General features: G+C 34.4%; 1 protein-coding gene across 3 annotated transcripts; it reads left to right on the top strand.

Moving 5' to 3' along the window:
* The first annotated feature begins 397 nt into the window (after positions 1 to 397).
* LOC106674139 (extended synaptotagmin-2) lies at positions 398 to 14,691 on the top strand. Of its 3 annotated transcripts, none has more exons than XM_024229226.1 (18): positions 398 to 554; positions 681 to 757; positions 4,199 to 4,265; positions 5,322 to 5,467; positions 5,535 to 5,655; positions 5,724 to 5,894; positions 7,832 to 7,929; positions 8,812 to 8,860; positions 8,932 to 9,021; positions 12,962 to 13,048; positions 13,117 to 13,284; positions 13,342 to 13,494; positions 13,560 to 13,695; positions 13,753 to 13,891; positions 13,946 to 14,038; positions 14,098 to 14,194; positions 14,249 to 14,383; positions 14,447 to 14,691. In XM_024229226.1, exons 1-18 carry the CDS (start codon positions 537 to 539, stop codon positions 14,537 to 14,539), a joined length of 1,938 nt encoding a protein of 645 aa, XP_024084994.1. In that variant the 5' UTR covers positions 398 to 536; the 3' UTR covers positions 14,540 to 14,691. The 3 variants fall into 3 exon arrangements, with proteins under 3 accessions (XP_024084994.1, XP_024084996.1, XP_024084995.1); XM_024229228.1 differs by lacking the exon at positions 7,832 to 7,929 and adding an exon at positions 6,421 to 6,506; XM_024229227.1 differs by lacking the exon at positions 7,832 to 7,929 and adding an exon at positions 8,188 to 8,273 and having other exon boundaries at positions 399 to 554.
* Positions 14,692 to 16,990: the final 2,299 nt, after the last annotated feature.

The raw sequence follows: 16,990 nt of genomic DNA, 5'->3' as shown, positions 1-16,990 counted from the left end.
CTTTGGAAAAAGTTTAAACTGATGATGTTTTAAATAAGCTTTAGCATCTTTTTTGGCCATTGAAGCAATAAACTATATCCATCTTCATCAGACAGGATAGTTTCCCTTTTGAAAGAACTCTTACCCATTTGGATTGACGAATTGATTCGTTTTGGGCAGAGAGTCAAGAATGTCTTCATTTTATTATTTTACGTACTAAAAAATCTTTAAAATAACAAAGTAAAAAAAACTATTTCGAGTTCCTTAGAAGCTTGTGTTTTGTAAATTTAATAGCCAAGGCCTTCAATGGCCTACATGTCTCTTAAATCTACTTTACTTTTTCCCTTTTATCTATTTGCTTCCAAATTCCCAAATAAATAACTAAATTTCAATTGTTATTTTTCATTGGATTAATTGTTGTCTCTTTCCTCTAGATCCTAAGCCAAATTTGGCCCAATGTGAACCACTACGCCAAAGATTTGATAAAAGACGTTATAGAACCGGCGATCCAAGAGAACCTCTTGCTCTACAAATTGAACGGTTTCGCGTTTCAGAAAATGCGTCTTGGCACAATAGTAAGTACCACCAGGCGGCCCCTTTGACTATTTTTACGTCGGCTCTTCTTTCCTCAACTTTGTCTTTTTTATACTGCCGACTGATTTTATTCGAACGTTTATTGTTTTTTTTCTTCTTCCTACCAGCCACCCCGGATAGGAGGTGTCAAAGTCTACGACAAAAACGTCTCGAGGGATGAGATCATCATGGACATGGATATTTTGTAAGTGATCTGCCCGTTTGTCTATTGAACAAACGTTTTCCTCACTTAGATTTCTTAGAAAAACAGCTTTTGCATTTCTGTATGAATCATTTCCGTTTGCAAGGACGTTTCCTCACGGTTTCGTCACTGACCTAAAAACATACATCTGACTACTATTTAGATTCAAGGAAAAAATTTTAATTCCATCCATTTTATATCGAACTCTTCTAACATCTACCATGTCTTGTTAGCTCTTAAACTGTCCATATCTGTAATTATATTTCAGATAACATTAAACAGAATATTTAATGATTTATATTTTTATGTCAAGCATGATGAAAAGATTAGTGTCACGAGAGGGACGCGAACCCACGACCTTTCGGGGGACCGCGGTAGCCGAGTGGTTATTATGAGAGACTCTCACGCCGCGGTCGTGGGTTCGATTCCCACCGTCGCCTCTGGCCCTTTTTTCACAATAACCCCCCCAAATTTGAACACACATATATGAATTGTCACATGGCTAATATGCATAGTTCATAACGCCAAAAAAAAAGAAAAAACCCACGACCTTCGGCGCAATTCGCCTCTGATATAACCACATGAGCTATCCTGACTCCGGTACCTCCGAAGTTAAAAAAATAAAAATATAAAATGGCAGGCAAAAATTCCACCCACTTGTAATATAACTTGATTTGGAGTTATTTTTATATATTAATCAAAGTTTCATAATTCAGTTTTTGTCTAAAAAAGTTTTAAAAAAATGTAAATTGCTTAGGAAAAAAATGACGGACCGGTAAAATTAGTTTTAAATTTTTAATTAACATTTCAATATTGCGTATTTTCTCCTCTTGCCTTAATTACATCTCGAAGTCGCCTCGGCATACTTTCTACCTGCCTGGAAATGTCTCTTTGCTGGAGGTTTGCCCATTTTTCAGGAAGAGTCTATTCAAGATCAAGGCCAATTCAAGTGACTATACTCTTATTCGTCTTTTGAGGTTATACTATAAATCTTCGATGTGGTTCTAGACTGGAGAACGGGTTGTTGAAGGTACACTTGTACTATGTGAGCGAAATGTGGTACATTATCATGCATTAGAAAAGGATTGTTGCTGATTTCATCGAGGCTATGCAATGCATGATGTTCCAAAATTTCATCCACATAGCGACTGGCCGTCAAAGACCCTCCACGAACAACAGCAAACTCTTTGGGGCTCTCCATTGAAATTCCCGTCCACACCATCACTAAGCTACGTTGAAAAGGTCGACTCTGGGAAAAATTACGAGCTTCGTACCTTTCATTTTGCCTTCTACACACTCTTTCACACCCATTGGAGATTGTAGAGCAAATTTACACTCATCAGTAAAAAGTACAACAGACCAATCGTTCAAAGACCAATGGTTGTGTTCTTGAGCAAATGGTGCAACTCTGCATGTTCTGGTCAATTCTGGTCCCCTAACAGGGTGAAAAGCCATCAGTCCATACTGATTTGATCTTCTTCAAGCAGTGCGTTCAGAAATTTGGACATTTTCCTGGAGCTGATGAATCGCTACCACAGTAAGGTGCGGGTTTCACAAAGTCAAAAAACAGCGATCTTGTGGTTCTGTTACCCTAGATCGTCCAAAACCGGGCCTTCTATGGTAGGACCCAGTTTCTCGAAAACGTTTAAAGGCGTCTCACAGAGTTTCTTAGGGAACTCTGATGGCATTAGATAATAAAATTGATGGAACATGCATCATCAATAAGTGCCACACCACGTGCAGCATCCTCAGCACTAAGTGGCATTTTTAAGTTTAAAAATTGAAATTAAGAAAACAAAGATGAAAAGGAAACAGTTTATTGCTTCAGAATTCAAATGAGGCTGGCTATATAAACATTTTAAATGCCGTAAAAAGTAGACATTGAAAAATCCTTCATCCTTGTTTTGGATCAAGGATTAAGTGTGTTTACCTCTAATTGATATTCCCAATTTAAAACTTTAACTAAAGAACTAAACAAACTAACTAAACAAACTTTAACTTAAGATGAATTAAGGGCAGAATTTTCTCTTATCGAGAAAAAAAAATCAATTAGGTGGAATTTTTTGCCTGTCAGTTTAGAATATGTTAACATTAGATTGTTTCAATTTTTGAGTATTGTCCATCAGTGTATAATCACATTTTAAATTAAACCAAAACAATCTGGCATTATAAAATAAATCAAAGTGTACAGTGATCGAACAATTTTGTAAAATGCATTAATTAATTTCGGATCATTAGACATCAAGGCTATCAGTTGATCCCGTAAAGTTATGGTGTCCTCGAGAGTAGCTGCCCCAGTAAGTACGTCGTATAGATCCTGATTTAAAGCAGCGGAAGCAGCAGGATATACCTTTCCTTCATCGCTGACCAATTGGTGAATAACTCGCAGCGCATCTAATTTACAGACACACAAAAGAACCCAAACTTATGGCATCTGAATAATTACTTTAATATTGTTGGCCACAACACAATGTTTGTCTCTATGATTTGAAGAATCAGGTAGTGGTGACACTTCTAGCAAGGTCTGTGCTACATCTTTCCGCCCAACAGTTCCCGAGTCCACTACCTGATAGTTCGGGATGTTAGGTTTAAAACTAAGGTGTATTCTAGGGGTCATTACTTCTAAAGACAATCTTTATAATAATGTTTCAGTTAACTTGCACCTCTTATACCCAAGAAACACTGTTTCACAATGATTGTCAGTTGTTATCTCAATGAATCACTTTTTCTTTCTTCTATTTGTTTGCTAATAGACTTATATTATTTCTAGTAATTTCTCAATTATTGATCCCGTTAAATCAAAAATATTTAATTCAATGCAAAAGATGTTTAACATTACTTGAGTATGTCAACAACAATTTTCATGTTGGTAATATTTTAGTTTATTTGTTTATTTTATGGAGTTTTATTTATTTTTTATTTAAAGGATTTTATTTTATTTAATGAAAGCCGGGTTAGAAATGGCAGCAGTTCAAAACATTTATGGCTGTTAAATGATGATATCTTTTTGGCCAGGTTTTCTGGCTTGTCTTGCCATCGTTAAATTATCTTTATAAACTTTTTTTCTGTTTCCTAGATATAATTAAACTAGGCATAAACCTGTAAATACTGTTGTACATTTCATTTATGTAAAGCCTGGAAAGTTTGTAAATTTATATTGAATTTAGAAAAACTAATATTACTAACTGGTTTTTATTTGGCCATTATCCAGGTAAAAGAATTCTCAGGTGGAATGAACTCTTCGTTTACACCCAAAATTTTACACTGTCTTTACAATAAAACACAAATATGTGTATTATTTGGCACTTTCACAAACTTTTCGCTGATGGTTTATTTTACTCTATTATATATACAGTTTATACAGCCCGTCATGTTGCTCTTTACATAATTTTTATTGAATTACATAATCAAATAAAAATTTTTTGTTTATATTTCTCCTTTTAGCTATGCTGGAGATTGTGACATTTCATTCACACTTGCTGGTGTTTCCGGTGGAATCAAAGATTTTCAGGTATATTATTTTAAATGTTGATAAATAATTTAAACGAAATATAAAAGGTCCTTGAGCGGGGAAAAATCTGTGAGAGATAATATATTGCCAAGTAAAAATTTAATCTAAACTGCTCAAAAATGAATAGGGATATTTGTAATTTATTCTTATTCTATTAATTTTAATTAAGTTAACCGATATATTCTTGTTAGTTGGATAAAATTAATTAGAAAATACAAAAAAAAGTTAATCCTTCCTTTTAATAATGAATTTACTTAAGAATATTTATTTAGAAATCGTGAGATGTGGTCTGGTGTGATGTAGGTTTCAGAAAAACATTTTCTTTACGTGCCAACGTTTCGATCTTTATTGAGATCATCTTCAGGGCCTGGGATTTACAAACATTGTTTACATATAACAATTGCATTTTGGATGTGGAAAAACCTACACTGGAAAAAAGTGAATTTATACAATGCAAAAATTTTTTATATATTAACGATAAAGAAAATGTTTTTCTGAAACTTGCATCACACCAGACTGCATCTCACGATTACTAAATAAATATAGATTAACGGTCACTAATCACCACACATTACTTAAGAATAGTAAACATAAAGATTATTTATTTTGTAAACAAATACCTTTTCTCGACTTTTATCCATTTTAATCCATTCTCCTTAACCATGGAAAGACATCATTTTTAACCAAAAGTTTGCAATATTATTGTGTGGATGAGTCATCGAGATCATCGGTAAGTGGATATCACAGAGGCAGTTGGCATTTCTAAGAGCATGGTCTTCGGGGCTTTAGCTCAATTCCGAATGACTGGAAGTAGCAATAGGAGGCCTGTAGTGGATTCCAGCGCATTACTATGGTGAGGGAGGGCAGAAATAATGATTGCTGGAAGGCAGAACCCTTTCCATACTGCCCACCAAGTTTTAAATGAAGTACCAAAAAATGCTAGGGAAAGTAAATACTACAAAATTGGCAATATCCCTATTCATTTTTGAGCAGTTTACATTAGATTTTTTTACTATTTGTCCCAATATATCTGCAAATATTATTTTATTTTAACAGATTCACGGAATGGTTAGAGTAGTTATGAAGCCTCTTATAACCACAATGCCTTTAGTTGGCGGTCTTCAAATATACTTTTTGAACAACCCGACGTTAGATTTCAACTTAGTCGGAATGGCAGATCTTCTCGACATGCCCGGTTTGAGGTTAGTTGTTTTCATTTATTTTAAACCATTGTTAAAATATCAATTAATCTATTTTCAACATTTTAAGTGACATGCTGCGAAGGATTATTGTAGAGCAAGTAGCGGCTATGATGGTTTTACCAAACAAGTTACCAATAATTTTAAGTGATGCTGTGCCAGCCCAGGTTCTGAAATTCCCAGAGCCGCAAGTAATAATTTTAAGATGTCACGATTCTGTCACCTGTTAATTGATTATTAATCAATAACATTTTGTCAGGGTGTTCTGAGAGTTCATGTCGTAGAGGCCAAGAATTTGATGAAGAAAGACATTTCAGTCCTTGGCAAGGGCAAATCCGACCCGTACGCCATAATTACACTCGGGGCAGAGAATTTTAGAACGCAGACTATTGACAACACAGTTGATCCCAAATGGGATTACTGGTGTGAGGCAAGTGAAACCTTATTTAACTCTTAACATTGATGCCAATAGAATAGGAGAATAGTTGAACCTAACATACCGAATAATAAATGTCGCGAATTTCACAGGTACGTTTTTTAATTAGTAGGCATGTTGTTGAAATTATAATTTTTTCTTAACATTTAATGCACGACAGTGTAAATGAAATATAGGTTGCTACAGGTTCAGAAAACAATTTCACAATTAATTATTCATTATTAATACTTAATTTATTCAGTACTTGACCGTTTGGTGTATATTTTGCCTTTCAAAGAGATTTAATTACTAATTATATCAGTTAATGCTTTTCCATGTAGAACCTTAACAGCATCAATCTCCATTTCAAAGAGTTATGCAGAAAATAATTATTGTGGTTGATAATGATATTTTATAACCATGGATATGAGTTATGGTGTGGTTTCCTTCTAAATTAATAACGAAATATTATTTTTGCATGTTTTGCCATGATTGTTATTATTTTGTTTTTTTCTCTTTTATTGTAATTGTTATTATGTAGTTCCCGATTCATACAGTAACTGGCCAGAATGTGGATGTCAGGCTGTTCGATTATGATGACTCTAAAAAGGACTCAAAATTAGGATCGTAAGTGTACGAATTGTACAGATTGGCTCATACAAGTGTGCATGTTTTGTCTACAGCCATTAAATTGTTTAAAAGTATATTGGGGGGGAAAAAATAAGAAAGCTCTCTGCGGGGGTGTAAAATATATTTTTAACTTAGGTGGTCTTCCGCTATTATTTCTTCTGCATGAAAATATCCAAATAAACTGTACATACAATAATAATTTACTTTAAGCAATGGTACCTGCAGTATTAATGTTGTATGTGGAGGTAAATCACTTGCATATTTCACCATGAAAATCTGTGTTTAATTTGAACTTTCTCTTTCTTTATTCTTTGTTGTATTAACTTTTTAAATAAATTCTATTATTCAGTTCTTGCATCTTTAAAATTAAAGGCTTTGAAGATGATTTTTCATTTGTTAATTTTTATTCATTAGTCAAAAACGATAATTGGAAAAGAAACATCAAGGGGCTCACTCAATCACTTCTGTTTAGAAAATATATTCATATAATTAAACAGTGCTCTCTCCTTAATCAACAGCTGATTGTATTTTTTTGCTGGCTCCATTTTTTTATGAGCTCGCAACACGTGTGTGAATTGAGCCTCCGGTGTACCGGTGTTCTTCCATCAAACTCATTTTTAAAGGGGATTGGGACCAAATTCAGGGTCGCTGAGATCCAATCCGCCCCAGACCTTCTGTTGATGAATGCCGTGTCAATTTCTTTCAATTGCGGCCACCGGTCCCCTTAGGCTTCAGAAAAAAAGTCCAGAGGCGATAGTGGGGATCGAACCCACAACCGCGGGGTTTAGTAGCCGAGAGTCTGACGCCTTATCCACTCGGCTACCCTCACCTCCCTTCACTACTAAAAAATGAAAAGTTAGGTCAGCTTCTTGTGTTAAGTAAAATATACTGCATAAAAATGAGGGAAAAAGAGGAAGAAGCAATGAAAAAGAAAACTTTTTTTTAAACTTGTCAGTACATTATTCTAATAGGTTTAACATCTTGCGTATGCAATCCTTATAAAATATTGTGTTGAAATTATTTTTCTATACATAAGTATATGTATTTTTAACTCACTCTGTAATCAAAATTTTTCAATAATCCCTATACTTTCTGCAGAAATTAGTTCAGATTACTGACAGAGCACTGTATTCTAAAGTAATAGGAAATGTTATGTTTATTTTAGTTGTAAATGTGTGATATGTAGTTTATGTTAAACAATGTTGATTGAACGAGTGTAAATTGTAGTTTCTTGTAAGCATCATTCAAATTCCTTAATTTTTTTTTCTTTTGGACCCCCTTAGATGGTATACCAGTTTTGTACAGCATTGAAATCATTTTAGGCGATAGTTACATCTCGAAGAGTTCAAGAACTCAGAATGACGGTGTGGGACTGGGATCCGAAATTACCCGGGGTTAAGGATGATGATTTTTTGGGAAGGTAGACTCAATTTCAAGAAACTTCATATAATATAATTTTTTTTTAATTTAATCGCACGCATTTGACGTGTTGGAAAGATTTGTTCATACGATGTCCATACATCCTTGCACACTCCTTAATTGATCTTTCCCATGTTACTTGCGCCTGCACGTAGTTTGAATTTTTTTTTAATTTTTCCTCCATCCATTGTTTTGTTTTGTTTATTTCCCCTGGCATATGATTTGAATGACTAATGTTCATCAAGAGTTTTTATTATAGTTTTGTGTGGAGACTGCAAGAGGACAGCTTTTCTCAGCTTTCATTTTTGACAAAGATAAAACAGGAAAAGATGAGCCTCTTGGAAGGTATTAAACATCTAGTGTATTTTTAAATTTAGTATAATTTAAGAGAAAATTCTTTTTATTTGTTCAATGAAAAAAAAAATCCTTTCACTTCTCTTTTACTTTGCTTGAAGGTAAAGTCTCAAATTTTCTTCTAACTGATTGAAATTTTCATGAACATTAACATACTAATGTCACTCCATTAAAATATTTAATTCATAACTTTAAATTTCATGCATGGAAAGGTCTTATGTCAGAATTTAAAAAATTTTGCATTCTCCTCATTTATTTTATTCACTTGATATGTGTAATTATTATAAAACTTCATTTATAACTATCTGCACTGTTCATTTTACGTAGTGCATTTTTGTTTCTGCTGTTTTTACGCTTAGACTAGTTTAATATTTTTATTTCGCTGAGGTCCCATCCTGCATAAGTTTTTCAATTAACCCACTTGATAACAAATATTTACTTGTTTCTAAAACAGCAGGATGTAAACTCACATAATAAACCAGTATAAATTAATTTATTATATATATTTTTTTCTCTCTCACTTTCCTAGAGCTACTGTCGAGGTGTTGGGTGTTACGCGCAAAGGACAAACAGACACAGTAAGTTTTTATTTACTTTTTATTTTATTTATTTATTTTAAAGTAAGATTAATTTTGAATTATTTTATTAGTGGGTTTCTTTGGAAGATGCAACAACTGGAATGGTACATTTGAGAATGACCTGGCTTCAGCTTTCCTCCAGCTTGGCAGACTTGAAAGATGTAAGTCTTTCATGTATTTTACACTGATTGAACATGAAGAGAAATATCATTTAAAAAAAAAAATCGATCTAACTTGTTAACACATAATTGTGGCTAAGTCAAATAATTATTAGTAATTAATTTAGTTCATTATTATTACTTGTGTTTTTTATTGAAAAATAAAATCAGGTTGCTTTAATTAATAGAAAAGCTGAGTTTTCTCAGCGCTTGCAAGTAACTTATGAATTATAGTATATTTATAAAAAACGAGTTCTTTAAAGGCCAACCAACACAAGGTCAAGTGAAATCATCTAGCAAAGTTATCATAAAATTGTGCTATGTTCACCTCATAGACTAGCATACATATCACATAGTGCGATACATATATGTGAACATCATTAGAAGACATATCTCACCTGTGATGCTAAGATGGTAACAAAGGTTGATAGTCAATGGTGAGTCAGTAGTGGAGTTGAGTAGACACTGCTAGTCACGGGTCAGTTATACTTCAGAGTTTAGATTTAGTCATTGGTCAGTGCCCAGTAATGAGTTAGAAGATGGATTTTGTATGGGACAGTTGTTAAGCCAGGAACACACTTACCCGATGCTTTGCCATGCGACGCTACCCGACGCCTTGCCACGTTTTGGTGGGGTGTGCACATCTATCTGACGCAAGTATATGTTGTGTACAGTCCATAGCGTTTATCACGATAATCACTATCACAATCACAATGCTTTTTGTTCTTAATGCATTTTGAGCAAAACCTTGTAATAAATTGTTAGTTAAATTTTATGAGCACAACCATCTAATAAATTGTTTGTTAAACTTAATTTTTTTAAATAAAGTTACTCCTAACCATCATAATTAAACAATGTTTATAAAAACTTATGCATTTTTATCTCGTTTAATTTGGTTTACATTAAAATAACATGTTGTAATTAATATAACGACAAAATTACATGTACTTAGTTTGAAATAAACTACAAAAAATATGAGTGTCCTGTTCAGATGCTACCCGACACTACAAAATTGTGTAATTTTACGAGCAAAACTATGAAATAAATTGTTAATTAAATTTTATGAGCAAAACCGTGTAATAAATTGTTCCAATTTTAGTATATGTACTGCCGAAGCGAGTACAATAAATTGTTAGTTAAATTCATTATATCAAAAAATCGTATTCTGGTGTTTTGATTAATTTTCTACCAAACCATTGAAATTAATTTTTTAAATAAAACTAATTAATTTTTAATCGCAGTTAATTTGGCTTATATTAAAATAAGTATGTTGTAATTAATATAACGACAATAATACATGTAGTTTGAATAAAAATATGAGTGTCCGGTTCTTTTGTCTTCGACTGTACTCAATGCGACCCGATGAAAATCTGGACAGTGGGGATCACAGAGCGTCGGGTAGGTTAGCGTGGCATAGCATCGGGTAGATGTGCATGGGGGTAATGCAACCTTATGGAAAATCAGAGTTTGGATTTGCGTCGGGTAGCGTCGCATGGCGTAGCATCGGGTAAGTGTGTTTCTGGCTTTAGTCTCAAACATGGAGACAAGTTGGCCAGACCGTTGTTAGAGTTGTATGGAATGGGCGAGCTTTGAAAGTTGAGTGGTTTCAGCTTAGATAACGTTTTTGTGGATTTTAAGTTTGTTGCCCTCAATCTAGACATCTCTAAACTAAATCCACCTCTACCTTCCCTCATCAATGGATCGATAGCAGTACTTGTTTCGAGAAATACTCGAACAAAAACTGAACCCAAATACTTTTTTCAGAACTACCCAGCAACTAGGTGACAATGTAGAACCCTTGACTAACTCAATACAATTGAGTATGTAGGACTCCACATTACACATTAGTCCAGGAAGTACTGCAACTCGACTGTACAATTTACCCCTCCAGCTAACTGCTCTCCCTCAGGTGCTCTGCAAGAGCTCGGTGGCATCGCACTGGACACCCCTCCAACTTTTTAACCATTTAACTAAACATTTATCCAATTAACTGCACAACACTCAACAAACACTCGATTTATACATAATCACTAATTACAGATGACAATTTACTACGGACTACTACAACAAAAATCCTCACATTTAAAAACACATCTCATACTCTGCAATGGACACATGGAACTTGTACCAAATCCAGAGGGCAAAGCACAACTCCTAGCCCAACACCTCTCAGCAGTATTCAATCCTTACCCAGACTCCACCAGTCGGTACACTATATGTCAGACGACTGGCAGGTAGGGTTCCTGGCCGACTTGACACCGACAGTGAAAGGGGATGATAGGAAACTGGTAAAATGAACCCCTGGGTCAGATCCAACCCATACCTTACCATTTGAGGGTTAATGAACTCGGTGAACCATTACCTCTCTCCTATCTTCCAAAGCTATTCTCTCCTGATGAAGTCAAGCAGGCCATCCTAAAACTTTCTAGAAAGAAAAGCCTTGGTTACATCCTAATCACTCATTACCATCCTCTCCCAACTATCTAAAAAAGCTGTTATCTTCATAACCTACCTATTCAGTACCATCCTATGCACAACCATGCCCCACCCTTTGGAAATTTTTGATCAGGATGCTACAAAAAACTTAGAAAACTAATCACCTTCCTAGCTCCTACCGACCAATCAATATTTTGCCCATTATTGGCAAAATACTAGAAAAGTGCCTATTGATCTGCTTGTCTAAGGAAATTCATACAAACACAATTCCCTATCACTAATTCAGCTTTCAGAATTGCCACTTGAATGTACACAAGCACATCACATAATCAACGTTAATTCCGATTACCTTGAAATACAACAATATTACCTGGGTGTGTTCTTAGATAAACACTGAGCCTTTGACCAAGTAAGGCACTCCGGGCTATTGCAGAAGCTCAAGATCATCCTACCAGCAAGCAACCTATTACTTTATCCTAAGATCTTATTTTAACAATTTTTACTTCCAAGTATCCCTCAAAACTTCCCCTATCCATCCTATTCTAGCTGGTGCCCTACTGGGCTGTGTGCTCGCTCCTTTCCTTTACACATTTTATACCTCTGACCTACCAATGCAACATAAACCTCACCTTCACTTACGATGAATACCGCAATCTTTCTTTTGACAAAGATTCTGTCACGGCTTCTTATAATTTCCAAAATCACTTACTTATCGTCGAAATAAACAAACATAATGTTCACCCTAAGTAAGAAAACACACTCCCACTAGTATATCTCAACAACATTCCGGTCCCTGTTGTACCATGTATGATAACTCCGACTCTGCCTGGGACAAACGGCTGATGTAGAACCCACATATATGACTTAAGCACACAGACTACTCGACATGATTTTTCATGCTAAAACGACTCCTCAACAGATGATCTAAATTTTCCTAGACAAACAAAAGAAAATATAACCATACCGCCTAAATGTTCCTCTTGTTACTCAACTAGCCTGATCCCACTACAAAACATTCCATTTCAAACTATCCCATCATCCAAACCCGTCATCCACCACATCACCTAATAATCCTAACATAAGACTGAAGCGTCGGTGGCCCCGCGACAACTTCACTACTTGACATCAGTCTCCTAGGATGGAGTCCATCTCACTCATCGTATTGATGTAGTGACGGCTACCATCACTGGATGGTTGATGTTCAAGCTTCCATGCTATTGTTAATATTACTTATATGTAAATATTATATGTTTTAATTGGTGTGTTACATGCAGTTGTAAAAATAACTTATTTTAAGAAGTTTATAAATGTTGTTTTGAAACATGAAGACCTGGATTACTTTTTTATTGCTTAAATGATGGATTCAGAAGAAAAGCCAATCTTGACTTCATATCTGACTCTCTGTGCACCCCCGTATAAATACAAAATATGTAAAACTATCTATTAATTGAACAAGAAGAAGAAAAAATTCAATGCTTTAATTTGTGTTTTTCACTTTCAATTACAGGCTATTGCTGAAACTCAGATGTTGCGTGTAACATCTATGAGCACCTCTATCCTTATGGTCTACGTCGATTCGGCCAAGAATTTGCCAGTATGATTTCACCAGAATTTGTTTTTAAAATTCAAATTTTAGTATTCTAAATGTATTAACGTATTTAGAAAGTGTTGCGGAAAGGAGTTTACACAGCCCCGGACCCGATGTTCCAGATCAGTCTTGCCAAGACGGTCAAAACTTCGGTTATTCAATACAGGACGGATAATCCTGTGTATGAGCAAGGTTTTACCTTCCTTGTACATGATCCAGAAACGGACACGCTTCATGTCAAGGTCTGTTGTTAATTGAAAAGTATAGTTCGAGCCGAATCGATATTTATCTATTTACAGTTTACGGATCAAAAAACATCCACAGAGCTTGGAAAACTGACTTACAATCTAAGTACTTTACTCGACAAGGAAAATCTGGAGTTGCAAGATCAGCCGCTTCAGATTAAAAATGCAGGGCCCGATTCAAAACTGATTGTATCTATGCGATTAAGGGTAATTTAAAAGAAATTTTTTTTATCAAAGTGGATAAAAATTAATTTATTAAATATTGTTAATAGATTTTGAAATATCTTGGTGGATCCACGAATGATGATGATTTGTCACTATTTAGTCATGAAGTGATGACATCTTCACCGACCCTGTCCAGGACTGAAAGCATTAAAAAAGAAGAACCAGTTCCTACTACCACATCAGGTAATACAGCTGATAATAAATAATTATAAATTGTTATTATTTTTTCTGGCATTGTAGAGGAAGGTAGTCCTGAACCGAAACCATCAGAGCCTCCAGAGCCAGTTGAAGATGTTATGGTTATAGGAGAACCTCCACCAAGGGTGGAGTCGTCACCCCCATTATTACATCGCAGGCAGATGAGCACAACTTCAAATCTGTGAGTACACCAATTAAAAAAATAATAATCAATAAAAATAATTTTTTTTTAAAGCTCATCTGGTGAAGCATCTCTTGGAAAAATTCAATTAACACTGAGGCATAGTATCCAGAGGCAAAGATTAATTGTCATTGTGCACAAGATTGCGTAAGTGGTTTTAAAATTGCACAATTTAAACATTGTTAACTTTTTCTTTGAACTTTTAGAAACCTGCCTTTGAAAGATCCCAGCAACATTCCAGACCCTTATGTGAAGTTATACCTGCTCCCTGAGAGATCAAAGGAATCAAAAAGGAAAACTGAAGTAAGTTAGCTCTCAGTGTTAACGATAGTTGTATTTCATTTTTTCAAATTTCAGACTGTCAGAGATAACTGCAACCCTACGTACGATGAGACATTCGATTATGTCATGTCACAAGGAGAGTTGAGCAGCAGGCAACTCGAAATTACGGTGCTGACGCAAAAGACATGGAAGAGTCCAGTAATGGGACAGGTAATACTTTTATTTTCAACTTTCGATTTAAATCTCGTTTTAAATATTTATTTCAATTTTTAGGTCATTATTAATCTTGCTGATTTAGATCTTTCAAAAGCAGTTACTGCTTGGTTTGATTTACAGCCAGAAGCAACAAAGGAAAAGGACGCTTGAAAGCACAATTCAAAGCATCCTGACTGAAGCTTACTATCAATCGCTTTTTTATTCACCGTCCTTATTTTATTTGCATTTAAAACTATTTTTGATCTATGTATATCTACATATGCAATAGATATTAGTGAAACTAATAAACACTTACTATTTAATGTGTGTTTTTATTAACCATTGTTGATTTGAGGAAAAATCATGGTGTACGTACTTGTGTGACTAAGTAGACTAAAGATTTACCACTGTAGTTAAGAACAATTTTAATTTGGTGGCATTCCCATTTACTCTCAATATGGGATTCCAGAACATGACAGTCTTAAAATTTGGTACAATCAGAAACCTTTCTTTACGTAAAGAGTGAACCCAAAGCATAAGCAATTTTTTGTCAACTATATAATATGCCATTTATTATGTTCTTGCTTCTTTGTTGATCTGGTCAAAAAGTTGCTTATTCAATCCCTTTTTGATATTCAAGATATTCATTTTCAGTATTAATAAGGATAACTAAAAGCATAATTTAAGTTTGTTATAATTTAAAATTTATAAATTATGCAGTAGTGATGAGATCAAACGATGTGTAAATTCTCAAAAGATTCAGTTCCATTGGACGTGTTTCTATCTGTCTCACTGAAAGGAGGAGGGGACATTGCGTTCCTCGATACACAATCTGTTTTCAGCTAGGATCAGCTCTATTCATAGCAATGTTTCAGCACAAAGAGCAGTGATGATGAATTAAATGCCAAAAAAAATATGAAGTTTATTTGTTTTTTTAATGAATTTATACTTGTTTCTAATGGAAACGTTCCTGCTTAGCCCATTGGGGCAAAAATTAAGCCCATAAACATCATAGTTTAAGAGATAAATGAAAAAATAATAATTTTTTCAACGAAGTTTGCACTTGTTCATATTGGAAATGATCCTGCTCAATCGATTGGTGCAAAAATTAAGCTAGTTTACTAGATGAACAAGAAAATGGAATTACAAATTCGAAATGTTTTTGTCAACGATTTTGCTATATGTTCTTAATGGAAATGAGCCTGCTTAGTTGCATTTTTGGATTTTTGTTTATGTTTTTCTTGTAAACTATGTGATCTATGAGCTTAATTCTTACAACAGTCAATAGGTTAATTTCCATTGCGTTTATTACTTGCAGTTACGAGCTTAATTTTTGCACCAATCGATTGATCAGGGTCATTTCCAATAGGAACAAGTGCAAAATTCAAGTTTTTTTTTTTTTTTACGAGGATTCGCAACAGCAGAGGTTATTTAAAAAAAAAGCCCATTTGTAAGTATGTCGGGTTCGAATGCAGGGCCGCTGGATTCGAACCCGTGACCTTTACCTTAGTGATGAGCGCCGTGTCAACGCCTAAACCGTTGCAGCCACCGACGCCCCTAAATTATGAGGCTTACGAGCTTGATTCTTTCACCAATCAATTGAGCAGGTCGTTTCCAATAAGAACAAGTGTAAATTCGTTGAAAAAATTGATTTTTTTTGCGTTTATCTTTTAAATTATGAGGTTTACGAGCTTAATTCTTTTGCCAATCAATTTGGAAAGGTCGTTTCCAATAAGAACAAGTGTAAATTCGTTGAAAAAATTTGATTTTTTTTCCGTTTATCTCTTAAACTATGACGTTTATGAGCTTAATTTTTGCACCAATCGATTGAACATGGTCGTTTCCAATAAAAACAAGTCACTACTACAGCGTTTATAAATTTTAAATTATAACGAACAAATTAAATTATGCGTTTATTATTTATTTGCTGTTAGTTTTATAATTATTACTGTAGATTAATATTTAATAATAAAACGGGGATTGATAAGAATCAACTTTTTGACCAGATCAGCAAAAAAGCTTTTCGATTATCAAGTACATGAAAAACTGAACTGATCTAGAAAAAAATAAATACTTTTTCTTTGCAGTAATCACAGAAACTGAATAGATTCGCACGTATGAAGGAGACATTCGTTGCAGTCATTTTTTGTCTTTTGAATAGGGCAAACTTAGCTGAACCTTAAAGAAACAATAGTATTTGTCAGTTATTCTGTAAAACTAAAAGATGAATACAAGCAATCTAGGTGAATAAACAGTGCTCCTATAAACCTAACTAGTGCTCCTAAAAGAAAAAGAAAACAACCTTTGTCAATCATTTGAAAGAAAAAACGTAATATAAGCAAATGTAGACCGATAAACACCGTAAAAAGGTAATAAACTAACGAAGCATAAGCATGGGAGTCATCAACTAACATTATTTACATCGAGCTGAGAGACGAAAGTCATTATGGGGTCGCTACTCGCATAAAAAAGAAGACAAAATCCAAGACTGTAAAAAAGTCTCAAAGCGAACTTATGACTTATCCCTCAAGAACTCTAAGCACCGTTGACTACTGAAGGATCATTTCTTCACGGCCGCAACAGAACTACCGACTTAATTTACAGAGTACTCGTTTTGTTATT

Source organism: Cimex lectularius, unplaced genomic scaffold (assembly GCF_000648675.2).
Source record: "Cimex lectularius strain Harlan isolate CLEC.00 unplaced genomic scaffold, Clec_2.1 scaffold168, whole genome shotgun sequence".
Lineage (NCBI taxonomy): Eukaryota > Metazoa > Arthropoda > Insecta > Hemiptera > Cimicidae > Cimex > Cimex lectularius.
Note: the sequence above shows the minus strand (reverse complement) of the source record. Positions and strands in the feature narration are given on the sequence as shown.

Bases quoted from the DNA above. Each gene is read 5' to 3' on its own strand.
- LOC106674139 (XM_024229226.1), top strand. The intron at 5,656-5,723 runs GTAATAATTTTA...ACATTTTGTCAG, and splicing joins TGAAATTCCCAGAGCCGCAA to GGTGTTCTGAGAGTTCATGT. The intron at 9,022-12,961 runs GTAAGTCTTTCA...TTTCAATTACAG, and splicing joins GCTTGGCAGACTTGAAAGAT to GCTATTGCTGAAACTCAGAT.